Raw genomic sequence first — 14,550 nt, 5'->3', positions numbered from 1 at the left:
ACCATTTCAAAAATTTCTACATGCACAGTTCAGTGACATTGACTACGCTCTTCAAATTGTGCTGTTATAAGTTTGTTGGATCTCTTAAGGTTAGGTAGGTATTATTGTAGATTCACTCTGGCTTTTTGTTTTGACAGAATGTCAAGCAAAGAGGTGAAGACGGCTCTGAAAAGTGCTAGAGATGCAATCAGAAACAAAGAATACAAAGAAGCTTTGAAGCATTGTAAGGTAACCTACTTTTTTACCCCACGATTAAAGTATGTTAGCCATATACAAGCATTATCTATCTGTAATATGTGAATCATTTACTGTCCAAAAACAACAAAAGTGCTAAAGCTATTTAGTGTAACTGTTTAGAGTGGTTGGGCTAATAACTCTCAATTAGTGGGATAAACTACTGCTGTCACACTTAATTTCATCTTTCTTTATGTTGATCAAAGCCAAGCTCTCAAAGCCTGAATATCTCCGAAGTATCCTTTGATGGCCTGTATTATGGAACACTACTGTCTCCTAAAGTTTTCATTCTTTAATGGTGTGTTGACATTCTAAATCTATTTGGTTTGTGGATGGGAGAATCAAGATTCTAAAGCTCCTTTCTATGCGGATGGGAATGTTCCAGTCTCAAGGAGGAAACTGATGATGCAGGAGAAATAGAAGGTGGTGGTATTAACAGGAGGAAAGATAGGTGCAGTTCCATATGGTGTCAGATAGGTGTGTAGGTTTGGTGGTGGAAAGATAAGAGCGTCCCCTCTGATGACTTCTATTTTCTTAGGGAAGAATAAACTGAGAGTGCGGGAAGAGTTGTATAGAAGTCTTGAGATACAAGAAAATATGAAATAGTTGTTATTCGGAATGGGAAAACAAACTTACTAGTAAAACATAGAAGAATTGCTAGGCCTTAGTGCTCATTTGTGACAGTGAAATCAGTGAGCTCAGCTGTGTAGTTTTCTTCCTCCATGTTCAGCTTCTCAGGCTTGGAGATGGGGGATACTGGGGTTCAAGTATGGATGGTGAGAAAGATGAGAGAAAGATAGGCAGAGGAATTGATACTTGCCTGGGTGTGATGACAGCGATGATCATGGAGTCTATGCTGGGGGAGGAGGGGTGAGAAATGAGAAGTAGGTATGGATAGTGGGGAAAGGGAGTAGGCTCAGTACTTGGAGATATCAGAGGTTAAAGAATTGTTATCATGTAGTTATTAGAGTAATATAAGTTAGGGGAACAGGAAAGGGGCAGAATAGTAGCATGCTGGAAATCCAGATTTTGGATGGCTGAATAGTGTAGAGGCTAAGTAACTGAGAGGATACAGTTTTCAATGGATCATGAGTGTGAATGTTAAAATGATTACAGGAATTGAGGTTGAGAGGAAGGGAACAAAATCTTTACTGAAGAAAAGTGTTCTTAGGAGGTTGGTAGATGGTAGTAGCAATAAGAAGGATATTATTAGGTGGTACAGGTGAATGACTTGAGCTTCAGTGGGACTGGGATTTTTGAAGGAGGGAGGAGCAGAAAAGGAATGTAGGTGATAGTGTGAGCAAGGAGAACCTTTCCTAACCTATCATATAGTGGAATATAAAGGAAAAGAAATCAACTGCAGCATGTAAGAGCTATAGGAGAAGAACCAAGTTTCAGTTGAAGCAGGACTTGGTGCAGTTAAAAGAATAAGAGAAAAGGCTGAAACTATGTAGGGAACTTGGCTGAGCAAGATGGAGAGTTCCAGAGGGCATAGTGAAGAGTTTAGGATAGTGGGAGGGAAGGAATTGGGTACGACTTGGGGAAGTATACAGCCATATGGGGAAGAGTGTTGGGAGGGGGGTAAAAGATGCCCGTGTGAGGTTTAGGCTTCTAGTGGTGACTGAGCCTAGCAGGCTTGTGAGGCCATGATGGAATCAGTCCTGATATAGAAGAAGGTGGCAATTTGCTCAGTCTGTAGGGCTGGGGCTGGGGGTGGGGGTGAGGGGGTGCAGGGACTGTTTCCTTCAGCCCTGGGTTTATCTAATTTATGCACATATGAGTCTGTTTTTATTATTATATACAGCAGCACTACAGCACTCTTTAGGATTTCTACAAAATTCAGATAGGAATCCCACCAAGTACATAGTTTGTAATTTATCCTGGAGAGACCCAACTAGAAAACACAAAAATGAGAACCTAATCAGTGGTAAATGCTCAATTAGTTGTGTGTAGTAACCCAGAATATTGAGACTAAATGAATTTTTTAATAAAGAAATGCTGCATCTTAGTGTATTTGCTGCGGTCTTGTCCGATCATCACCTTGTCTGCCTGTGTACCTTTATAACTCAGTGTAAGCATCCCTTGAGGAAAACCTCTGACATGTGCAGACATAGCTGCTTTTTTCTCTGTGTTCTCTTATAACCTGATACTTGCTTTCACCGCATTGTTGTAATTATTTGCTTAAAAATCTGTGTCAGGTTCTGGAAAACTGCTCATCAGGCAGATGGAAGGTACTCCTGGAAGGTAGCGGGTTGACTATGGTATTTTTCATTGGTTCAGCAGTTATGTGCCATTGGGCTTGGTGTTGGGGACACAAGCACAAATAAGGCTCCAGTGACTGTCTTCAGAACTTAACTTTGGTAGATGTCTCACTGTTGTTAGTTTTTTAGTAGGCAGCTTTATTGGGTAGAACGAAGCTTGTGCTGTAGATTGGTATCAAATTGCTGGAAGTATGCTGTGAATTTACGTAAACCTAATAATCTGTCTGGTTCAACTCAGAAATGTTCTTGTTTTCTCTAGATATATATAAATACTTAAAGGGCTAATTTCATTTTAGCTACTTGTTTTGTTTTTCTTTCCCTAGAACATCTTTGCTTTCTGCTCCAAACTATTTTATTTTACCAAGTAATTTTTATTTCTGAAAATAATATCTCTACATGTAATTTTTATTCTAGATGACAGTTACTGTTTAAATATTCATCACTACTATTTATTTTGAACATATTTGGTACAGTCACATTGGGATGAATCTACTTTCCTAGCCTATAATTTCAGTGAACAATCTGGGGAAAACGTTATCATGGTAAAGGAAAATATGGGAGTTGGATAAGGTGAAATAATATGGAGAACAGTTTTGTGAGTTGACCAGTAGCAGTCTGGAGGCAGCTGGGTTGGTCAGGTATTGAGAACAGGCTTATTGTTCTTTTTATATCTGGTATTCTCAAGAAATAGCCCTGGTGATGCAGTGGTTAAGCACTCAGCTGCTAACTGAAAGGTGGGCAGTTCAAACCTACCAGCCTCCATGGGATGAAGATGTGGCAGTCTGCTTCCGTAAATATTTACAGCTTTGGAAACCCTATGGGGCAGTTCTGCTCTGTCCTGTAGGGTCACTATGAGTTGAAATTGACTTGATGGCAATGAGTATTGGGTTTATTCTCAAGGAGCTGGGAAGGGAATTTGGGGAAAGCACTGGAATCACTTGGGCAGCTTTTAAAATATATACCTCATATGCCATCACTGATCTAGTTCAACTCCTTCTCTCCCTATGAGCAAACTGAAGACCAGAGAGGTTAAGTGACCTTCTTAAGTTCACCCAGTTAGCGGTTGGTCCAATTTCCAGACTCTCAGATAGACTGTCTTTTTGTTGTTGTTGTTTATTAGTTTTCAAAATTTAATGACCTGTTCTTTTAATTTCTTTAATCAGGCAGTTTTAAAACAAGAGAAAAATAACTACAACGCCTGGGTTTTTATTGGTGTTGCTGCAGCCGAGCTAGAACAACCTGATCAGGCCCAGGGTGCCTATAAGAAAGCTGCTGAACTAGAGCCAGACCAATTACTAGCATGGCAGGTAAGTAGAATAAATTTTTTTCTATGTTGTAGGAAAGGATTTTTTTTTCATTTATCAAAATATAGGTCACACCTTTAAAATATGCATTTAAACCTCCATTTATCCCATATAAGAAAAAGTTTTAATTTCTTGATCTTTTAAACCTGAAAGTTAAAAAAAAGTGGTGCCAAGGATACTGTTTACCACTATTTAGCAGCCAACTTAATGGATTATTTCCAAAATATGAGGACTTTAAACATGATTATATAAATCACCAACTTAATTATGCATGAACATAAGACTTAGCCAGAATATTCTCCTTTATGTTTACCTGAGGGTAAAGAAATGTATATATTACTAGGTTTTCTAAAAATAAACTAACAAAAAATTCTATATCTTTGAGTACAAGTTAAATTCTTTTTTCTTACTTAGGGGTCTTAATGTTTTTTAGGCTACTCTTCAACTTTTTCATACTTACTAACTTTGATTTGTTTCACATCCCAATCACATCTCTGAAACTAGGACTAAAATAGGAGGTAGTATGCTCTGGAGAACATGAGCCCGTTTGTCTCAGGTTCCCATGAAGAAGAGAGTGAGTAAGGGTGTCTGGTAACACCCTTAGAAAGATGACTGCTTTCATAATGTCCACAAAATAATTGAATGTTTTTTGTCTGACCGTATCATAAAAGTAGTGTCGTATAGTTTTTTTATTTGTGCTTTCACCTATTTCTTCCCATCCAGCCTATTTGGAGGCAAATCTCAGATTTTTCATCTATAAATTATGATCTTTTATCATAAAGAATCCTTAAAAATGATCACTTTAGCAAAATAAATCAATGTGGGAACATCGGATGTTTTTGGAAGAATAATCACTACTGCTTCCTCTTTTAGGGGTTAGCAAGCTTATATGAGAAATGTAATCACATAAATGCTAAGGATGACTTACCTGGTGTCTACCAAAAGCTCCTGGATCTCTATGAAAGGTAATGAATGCATGGGAAAAATACTTTCTTTAATAGCTTGAATTAGAATAAACTTGTTGTGTTGTTAGGTGCTGTCTAGTTGGTTCTGACTCATGGCGACCCTATGTACAACAGAATGAAACACTGCCTGGTCCTGCGCCATCCTCACAATTGTTGCTATGTTTGAGCCCATCGTTGCAGCCGCTGTGTCAGTCTTTTTTGCTCTCTACCTTACCAAGCATGATGTCCTTCTCCAAGGACTGGTCCCTCCTGATAACATGTGTAGAGTATGTGAGATGAAATCTTGCTATCTTCGTTTCCAGGGAGCACTCTGGCTGTACTTCTTCCAAGACAGACTTGTTCGTTCTTATGGCAGTCCATGGTATATTCAATATTCTTTGCCAACACCATAATTCAAAGGCATCAGTTCTTCTTTGGTCTTCCTTATTCATTGTCCAATTGCATGCATATGAGGCGATTGAAAATACCATGTCTTGGGTCAGGCACACCTTAGTCCTCACAGTGACATCTTTGCTTTTTAACACTTCTAAAGAGGCCTTTTGCAGCATATTTGCCCAATACAATACGTCGTTTGATTCCTTGGCTGCTGCTTCCATGGGCATTGATTGTGGATCCAAGTAAAATGAAATCCTTGACAACTTCAATCCATTTATCATGATGTTGCTTATTGGTCCAGTTGGGAGGATTTTTGCTTTCTTCATGTTGAGGTGTAATCTATACTGAAGGCTATAGTCTTTGATCTTCTTCATCAGAATAAACTGTTAATTAAAAATTATGCACAAGTACACTAAACATTTTAATGGGAATTGGGAAGAGTTTTTTTGTTTTTTTAACTGTTATTACAGAATTTCTTGGTTGCCATTGGAATAGAATCAAAACACTAATAGTAAGAGAGCTGACTAATTTGGGGTCTTTGATAAGATTGTCAATCAGTATAATGGAGATAATCTTTCTTAAACTTTTGTTTTTTATGAAAGGCTCACTTACTGTAGTATGAAAGAGGATATGTTCTAATTTAAAAAATACCTGGTGATATTATTCAGATATGTTAGTATTTTAAGTCTTTGGTTATTTTTTTTTAAGTGCCTTTTTTTTTTCCTTCTAAGTGTTGACAAACAGAAGTGGTGTGATGTCTGTAAGAAACTCGTGGATCTGTATTACCAAGAAAAGAAACATGTAGAGGTTGGTTAATGATTTGCTGGGGTACTAGACTTCTTTTCATAAACACATTTTTATAAGAGAGCTTTAATTTAGCTTAATGGAAAAATCAAGTTATTCTATAAATATGTTACTGAAAAGATTTAAAGAGATAATACAAATAACAGTGCTTTGAAAGCCATAAATTAGAATTCAGATTTAAGGTGTCATAACTTCTAAACCTTTTTAAAACTGGGCAGGGTATAAAAAACAAGTAAAAATGTCATCTGTGGAACTTAGTGATCCATTTGTGGTGTCTCCATAGCTGATGCTCTAAGATATGGGGGTTCGGGGATGTAGTTATTATTCCTGTATCTACTCTGATATCTCAGCCATACTTCTAATATAAGGGCTGTGTGAATTTTCAGCTTACTTTTATGGAGTTCATAGTAGATGGGGTTCTGTGCTTTTGCTATTTTTGTTTTTGAGTAGATAAAAATATTTTTATTAGCAGATTTTACATTTTTTATTGGCGTTTTTAGTATTTAATATAAAAATAACTATTTTAAATCTCCTTGATAGGTGGCCCGAACATGGCACAAGTTGATAAAGACACGGCAGGAAGAGGGTGCAGACAACCAAGAGCTTCATCAGCTATGGAGGAAATTGACTCAGTTGCTGGCCGAGAGTACTGAGGACCAGAATAATGAAACCCAGCAACTGGTATTGATCCATTTATTCCTCAGTTTGTTTCATGAAAATTTATCATCTAGTTGAATTTAGAAAATGGAAACATACTGTATGTCAAACTAGACATTTTGTATACGTTCAATATTAAATTCATAGAATCTCTTCCTGATGAAATCACAGTATTGGCCTGCAATCTCACACTTGTCTGGAAAGAATGAAATTGGTACGCAGCGTGTCAGAATTTCACTCCCTTGTGAGCCCTGGTGGTGCAGTGGTTCAAGTGCTCGGCTGTGAACTGAAAGGTCAGTGGCTCAAACCCACCAGCCACTCCGTGGGAGAAAGATGCAGCAGTCTGCTGCTGGTAAAGATTTACAGCTTTGGAAACCCTATGGGGCAGTTCTACTCTGTGTTATAGGATCTCTGTGAGTGGGAATTGACTCAAAGGCAGTAGGTTTGGTTTTTGGTTTGGTTGTATTCATAAGAATTCCTAGTGAATCAATGACTTAATCACAGTGAAAAAGAAACTGTGAAAAATGGTTTTCGGAAAACTATACTTTTTAAAAAGTTGTATCTTAAAGATGTGTTTCTTCATACTTACGAACTAAATTACTTTAAAGTTTAACAACTAAGCTAGTGTATTTTATTTAGAGTGTTTATATTTAATATTTAGTATTTAGAGTATTTAGTATTTACCTAAAAATATTATTTTTCAGTGTACAGATTTTGAAGTAATTGAAAGGAATTTTTAAAAGACAAAAAATGTTGGTTTTGAAGTATAATTGGAAAATATCTCCATCATTCTTTTTTTCTCTTACTCGTAAGTTTAAAAGTAAATGTAAATTTTTATTATGTAAATAGGCACTCAATGTATACATGCTAAATTGAATTGAGTTTTAAACCTGAACAATTATAAGGCACTGTATATATGGAATGGGAAGTTCATTTCTTTGTATGTTTGTTCATTTTTTTCAGTTATTAATTTGTCCTGTCGTTCAGAAAATATTTGTTTTGAGAACCTGCTATATATGAGGCAGTATGTTTAAGTGTTGGGGATAAAAATGTGAGAATAAGATTTGCACTTCTTTGTGTGATAACGGTGGTTTATCTGGGTACAGATTCAGTTGTGGAAAAAATTGAGCAGTGAAGTATATATTGAAAAATTAGGTAACTTACTAACTTCTCTTAAATCATATTTTAGTAATACAGCCTCATTGTTTTCCTTGAAATAGGATAGGTTACCAAAATATCAAACACATATCAAAATAAGTAAAAAAAAAATTTTGTGTTGTCTATGGTATTCTCTTCCCTGAAAGAGAATTGATAATACAGTACTTATAAGAAATGATTTCTCGCTGTTAAAAATGAAGAAAAAGATTTTTAGGGGGGTGAGTTTTCACCTTGAATGCTAATGATAACTGCTTTCTTTACATATGTTCAGGAAAAAAAAAGTATTGCCTATTTTCCATTTAGATTAATTTCATTACCTTTTTAAATCCCTTATGCTAGACTGTTTAAGTTAGACTGCCTCTTTTGCAAGGTCATTAACTTTATCAGAGCAGTAAAGTTGGCATTGGCATATAAGATTATGATCTCTCTGATTGACTGCTTTGGAGTGGACAGTAAGCTCTTGGAAGAATATTTTGTTAAATTAATGTTGCTCATTTATAGTTATCTCTTAGTTCAGTGCTGTCTGTTGGCCAGAATTCCAAAACTTATATATACTTTTTTTTTCCTCATTGAAATTGTCAGGGCCAGGCAATGAAATACATTTGCAGCTAGTTAAGGGTATAATTTGTACAGAGGGGTTTTATGCATTCTGCCATTTATTACCTGTGTCATTTAAGTATGCTACAGATAATAGCTTTCTTGTTTGTTTCAGCTTTTAACAGCTTTTGAGAATGCATTGGGCTTATCAGATAAGATTCCTAGCGAAGATCACCAAGTACTTTATAGACAGTTCATTCAGTGTTTATTCAAGGTAAGTTGATTTTTAAAATCTCTAATGTGACTTACATATTTCAAAATAGGAAAATGTTCACAAATACATTTTACTAGTAGTAGAACTTAGTTTCTTTTACTTTTATGTTTTCAAGTTTCCTCACGAGACTGCTAGGTTGAAGAAGGCCTGTGAAGGAATGATTAACATCTATCCCAGTGTACAATATCCATTAGAAGTGCTTTGTTTGCATTTAATTGAATCAGGTAAGTTCTTCTTTAATATATTATTGTGTCCTTGAGGTGTCTGAGTGTGTGCGGGTGATATTGCTATCAATTAATCAGAAAAACATTTTAGTGCCTACCAGGCATAAGGTATTGTTTTAGTGTTTCTGGACATAAAAGAAGGCATAATATATAGCCTTTGTCCCCAAGAAAAGGCTAATATCTAATAAATATAGGTAAGTACAGTGATGCAGAGGAATTATGAGTTACTGAGTTCATTGTTGATCAGTGGTCTTTTTAAAGATGGGAATTGAAATGAGTTTTGTATTTTCCATAGAAATTAGATAAACAAGGGGGTGAAAGCATGAGCAGAGGTGCAGAGCTAGGTACCCACAATGTATTTTTTAGGAATAGTAAAATAGGTTTATTTGCTGTAGTGGAAGAAATAACTAAAATCTATTTTGGTTAAATAGGTTAGAGTATATTACATAGGGCTATGAATGTCATGAAAAGGATTTTGGGAAAGATTAGCTTCTCAGCATATTGATATTATGTCATGGTGTTGCAAGTATATTGCTATGAATACTGTGCTGTTATAAAGTCATGAACTTTGTGAATGGTCTTTTTAAATGAAATAGAGCAGATTCAAGTTTGAGAATGTGCCTATGAGTGCACTTCGTACTCTTGCTTCTTTGTGTTCTTTCTTTTGGGGAAGATAGAATTGATGACATCTAGTTTGCTGGGAGTTGGCAAAACCTGTAGCTGAGGCTATCTTGTGCCCAAGGCTGGTTATCAGTCACCTTACAGAAGGTTGGCCATATTGGTTTTTCATTGCCAGTCTCTGTCCTTTTTCTCAGTGCCTGTGCTTAATAGACTGTTTTAAAAATAATTTGAATATTACTGCTGTCCATGCCTATGTTCATCTAAGATGAAAAGGGCACAGAAGTCAGTCACTGAAATAGAAATAACGGTATTGGCACGAGTGGTGTAGCGATTGTAAATTATTGCTGTGCTTTACTAAACCATTTATTTTTTTCACTTTGTTGCTAAATGAGTATATACATGGAAATGCTTTGTATGTGGATGTCCATCCCATGTGTCATGGTAGAAAAATGGTTTAAGACTACTGGTAGAGATAACTGTGAGGGAGAATTCCTGGTAGAAAAGGATCATTGTACCTAACTGTCTTGGCTCTTCCCACTTTAATTCTCCCTGTAAGTCCTGCTTGTCTTATACTCCACCCCACCCCCCAAATGTCTTGTATAGAAACAAACAAAACACAAAACTGCTGTTACCTTCAGTTCTGGATTTTTTTTGGTGAAAAGAAAGCAAATCCCTTTTTCTTACTTTATGTGGGTCAAAGATAGACTTGCAAGAGCACTTTTCACTAGTAGGAGAGAAGAAAACATAAAAGGTGTTGTAGCGAGTTGATTTATGAAGCATAAAGTTTTATACTAACATGCTGTGCAGGATAGATGTACAGAGAATAGACTAGATTGGGTAGACTAAGTGATTCTAGGAGTTAATGAACTAGGGTTATGGTAGTGGTGATAGAAAGTAACAGATGATTGCAAAGTATGCGAGGGGTTTCTTATAGAGGTAAAGTGAGGGAGAAATCAATTTTAAAGTTGAGCTTTCCTGAAAAATGGAAATGATGGTTTGTATGAAAGGTAGGGTTTTAGGAAGAGACATTAATGGGAAAATGCCCATCAGTAGTTTACAGATGAGATACCGATACTGAAATTAGATGTATGGTTTGGAAGTCATTTGCATATAGGTGAAAGTGAAGTGGAGTGGATGACTTCAGAGATGGTTAAGGGCAAAAAGCCGAGAACTACCTTGGGCAGTGCTGGCTGGCTTTAAGGGAAAGGGTGGACAAAGGGCAGGGAAGTGGAGACCACGGAGGATGAGAAAAGGTATGTAAAGAGACTTTCAGCACAAGGAACATGTTTGTGAATTTTTGTATTTTGTGTTTGTTTTTTCTTCTCTAATAGGAAGCTTAGTTCCAAAATTGCCTGGTTTCTTCACATTTTAACTGTGAGCCCCAGTGTATTCCAAAGATCAGTGGGATGATTTTCTTTAGTGTATGGCCTCTGGTGGCCATCCTCCACTTCTTGTGCTGTTGTAACTGTTACTGAGAGATAAATGTCTGGTGTTCCCTTTTTCTCTGTATTCCTGTTCATATAGTAATGGTCTGTATCTTAATTCCCTCATTCTTGGCCTGCTTATATACCAAATGGCACAGGAGGGGAGGATACTTTTCTGAGGACTGACAGCTTTCTAAACAAGTGTTTATATGGGTCTAATATGGATTCATTGAGTAAATGTGGCTGTTATATTACAAAAAGTGTACCAAATAGTAGAAGATATAGGATCAAGAAGAGTCTGCAGAGCTTTGCACATAAATTCAGTAGTTGACAAAGTGTAGTAGTAAAGAGATAGCTAAGTGATTATGTTGGTTGGTTAGAAGAGTATGTTGGTCTAAGTGAAAAAATCATTCTTGAGGAGGGTTTGGGAGTGGGTATTTTGCAAAATGTAAAGAAGGGAGTGCTGTGTCATGGCAAAGGGGAATGGGTAGGTGGTTATTTTCTTATGTGGTATAACCTAAGAGAAGTTCTTTCTCATCATAGTAGTTGGTTGCAAAAATTTATGGAATGGAGGGGTTTAGGCTTAGATATAGTCTAAGGTAAAGCTTCATTTGGCGGGGGGCAGGGGGTCTGGAAGTTTAATAATTAATGTGGGACATTGGAAAGTTATGGTTAAGGATTTCTTCTTTTTTTCTTTTTATTGCTCCTCTAAACCAAACTTTCTGTGTATAAGAACTTCTGAAAAATCTGCAAGATTTCTAAATGCTGACCCTCCCTTCTCCAGAGTACTTTAATATCTGCAGAATTTGCTGCTTGAAAGCAGTTAATCACTGAGTTCTCTTCCATTGGGGAAAAATAGATTTCATTCTCTTTGTCCTGTTTTGCATGTCGAGACTTGATCATTTTCAAAATGACTCAATTTGTAAAGCTTCATATAACAAATAGTGAATAGCTTTCACAGTTGTCATCTGATGAAATGTTATTTCATGCTACGTGATCTTTTTGGTTTATTTTATTTTGATTTATTGCTGAAATGGTGGAGGGTAAGAAAGCTAGGTTCTTCAAATACAAGCAGAGAAGAGCTTCTTTAAGTTTTGTGTTCTAAAATATTAGAAAATCCAGGTGGAAATAAAGAAATAAATGCTGTTAAATTATATGTGTTATTTTTTCCCCCAACCTAGGTTTATTTAAGAGAAAAAATTCTATAGTACTGATTAGTTTCTTAGGGATGTCAGAAATGAATTAGTTATACAGTAAAAACATCTCACTTTCTTGGTGCTGTACTATACGAAATGGAATTCCGTAAGTACTACTTAGCATCCACTCTGGACCTTTCCAGAACACCTTTTACCCTTGGAGTTTTAATGTTCATCAGCCCCCAAGTCTAGCTTGCCTTTTTTTTTTTAATTTAATTTATTTTTGTTGTTGTTGAGGGTATGCACAGCAGAAGATAACACCAATTCAACAATTTCTACACATATAATTCAGTGACATTGATTACAGTATTTTTAATTAAATAATGTGCGCCTTCTATGTTTGCTTGCCATCCCTGCCCTCCCCCTGCAAGGTATTGTCATAAGTGCCGGTATGCCAATTTTTTTTTACGTGTTGCTGTAAAAAAATTAGCATAGCTTAATTTTGAAAATACTTTGCGGGGGGAGGGTACGGTGGACAAACAAATGTAGAAGGCGTGTGTTATTTGTGTAAAAATACGGTACTCTTCAAGTTGTGCAACCATTCTCACCCCCCTGTTCTGAATCATTCCTCCCCCATTAATATAATTGCACTGCCCCCTAAGTTTACTGTCTAATCTTTTGAGTTGCTGTGGTCAATTTGATCCCATAATAAATAGCTCTTAAAAGAGCACAATGCTCAAGGCAGGCATTCTTTATTAGTTAAGCTGTACTATTGTTTGACTTTAAGAAGACTTCAAAAGATATTTTTGGCTTAAGGTTTAAAGATTATCTCAGGACAATAGTTTCAAGGGTTCATTCAGCTTCCATGGCTCCAGAAAATCTACTTTCCATAAGAATTTGAAAATTTGTTCTGCCTTTCGCCCCTTTTGATCAAGATTCTTCTATAGAATTTTTGCTCAAAATGTTCGGTAATGGTAGCTGAGCACCATTCAGTTCTTCTTATCTCATAGCAAAGGAGGCATTTGTTCATGGATTACCCACACATTCCATTTCCTCCTCCTATTCCTGACTCTCTTCCTTCCTCTATTGCTCCAGACCAATTATTGTAATTTGTATGGCGATTTGCAAGCTTTTAAGACCCCAGGCACTACACAAGAGACTAGGAGGTAGAACAAAAACACTAAACCCGATATTAGGCCAGTTAACTGGGATGTCGCATGAAACCATGACCCTAAACCTCCAAGCCAAGAAACCAAATCCCACGAGGTGTTTGGTTGTACATAAGCAGCCTCAGCATCTGCTCTTTTTTGTTGTTTTTGTAAATACAGGTAGTCTCCGAGTTACAAACATCCAATTAATTTATGGACAGCTGGTACTTGCCCTCACTTTGGAACCATTGAACCAACCCTTACTCCAACAAATTCTTCATCACAATCACCTTCACTTGCTGCACATGCAGCTTTTAAATCATTAAAAAGCCTTCAAGCCTTTTCTTAAACTAAAAAACCTGTTGCTGTCAAGTTGCTTGCAACTCATAGTGACCCTGTAGGACAGAGTAGAACTGGCCTATAGGATTTCCAAGGAGTAGCTGCTGGGTTTGAACTGCCATCCTTTTGGTTAGCAGCCGAGCTCTTAACCACTGCACCACCAGGCCACCAAAAACATGAAGATGTCAAATCTCTTTTTGTTTCCCTAATTGTGCTCCCAGACATTAGCAAAGGAAATATGTTAGGAAAGTTTACTTTGTTTTAAAAGTTGTTTGTATTCATCTCAGCCTTTTGGAAACTATTTTCACCTATCTCCTCACACTTTACTTACCTGTGTGCAGTTTTTAGGTAGCCCAAATATGGGTGATTATTGGAGAAATTTGAGTGACTTTTCCTATTTTCGTCTGTGACTAAAACAGTGGTTTCACATGTGGTTTGGATGTGTATGTTTTATATAGATATGAAACCATCTCTTTTTTGCATAAATTATTTTCATTCTCCAAATTTATTGTTTCAAATTGTAGTTTATCTCAATTACTTTTAAAGAATTTTCCTATGTGATTCCCGTAACCTGTTGTTGTTGAGTCGATTCTGATTCACGGCGACCCTATAGGACGCAACAGAATTGCCTTGTAGCGGTTTCAAGACTGTAAATCTTTACAGAAGCAGACTGCCACGTCTTTCTCCCGTGGAGTGGCTGGTGGCTTTGAACCGCCAATCTTTTGGTTAACAGCTCAGAGCTTAAGCACTGTGCCACCAGGGCTCAGTTTATTAAAGTGGTGAATGCTATTCACAGTTTTTTCTAAAAACAGAAATGAAGTTATTCATTTGTTTTTATGCTTTTGTTTTTTTTTTTAGCAATGGGAAATGCTAAGATTAATTGAGATTGAAGAAAATGAAAATATAACAAAATATATATTTTCTAAACAAAATTATTTCACCAAAAACGAATTTAGAAATAAATGTAGGTATTGTATGATTGTAACATAAGCTTAGCTATTAATTTATATAGAAAAAAATAGTTTTGAAAGAATGTAGACATGTATTGTTGAACTTGTGAACTTAAGAATGTAGACTAAGTCTTTTACA

At 36.4% G+C, this 14,550-nt stretch overlaps 1 protein-coding gene across 5 annotated transcripts in view; it reads left to right on the top strand.

The window, feature by feature from the left end:
- The window catches only part of SKIC3 (SKI3 subunit of superkiller complex), a 108,533-nt gene that overhangs the window by 9,889 nt on the left and 84,094 nt on the right, over window positions 1-14,550 (top strand). For all 5 annotated transcript variants that reach the window (XM_023730124.1, XM_023730125.1, XM_023730122.1 and 2 more), the window contains 7 exons: window positions 138-228; window positions 3,659-3,802; window positions 4,673-4,764; window positions 5,871-5,946; window positions 6,484-6,624; window positions 8,471-8,569; window positions 8,685-8,793. In XM_023730124.1, the coding sequence (XP_023585892.1) occupies window positions 139-228; window positions 3,659-3,802; window positions 4,673-4,764; window positions 5,871-5,946; window positions 6,484-6,624; window positions 8,471-8,569; window positions 8,685-8,793 (751 nt within the window). In that variant the 5' untranslated portion in view covers window position 138. The remainder of the gene's footprint in view (window positions 1-137; window positions 229-3,658; window positions 3,803-4,672; window positions 4,765-5,870; window positions 5,947-6,483; window positions 6,625-8,470; window positions 8,570-8,684; window positions 8,794-14,550) is intronic.

The sequence above is a fragment of the Trichechus manatus genome, unplaced genomic scaffold (genome assembly GCF_000243295.1).
Source record: "Trichechus manatus latirostris isolate Lorelei unplaced genomic scaffold, TriManLat1.0 scaffold00032, whole genome shotgun sequence".
NCBI classification, from domain to species: domain Eukaryota; kingdom Metazoa; phylum Chordata; class Mammalia; order Sirenia; family Trichechidae; genus Trichechus; species Trichechus manatus.
The sequence above is the reverse complement of the archived record's forward strand: the minus strand, read 5'-3'. Positions and strand labels throughout refer to the sequence as shown.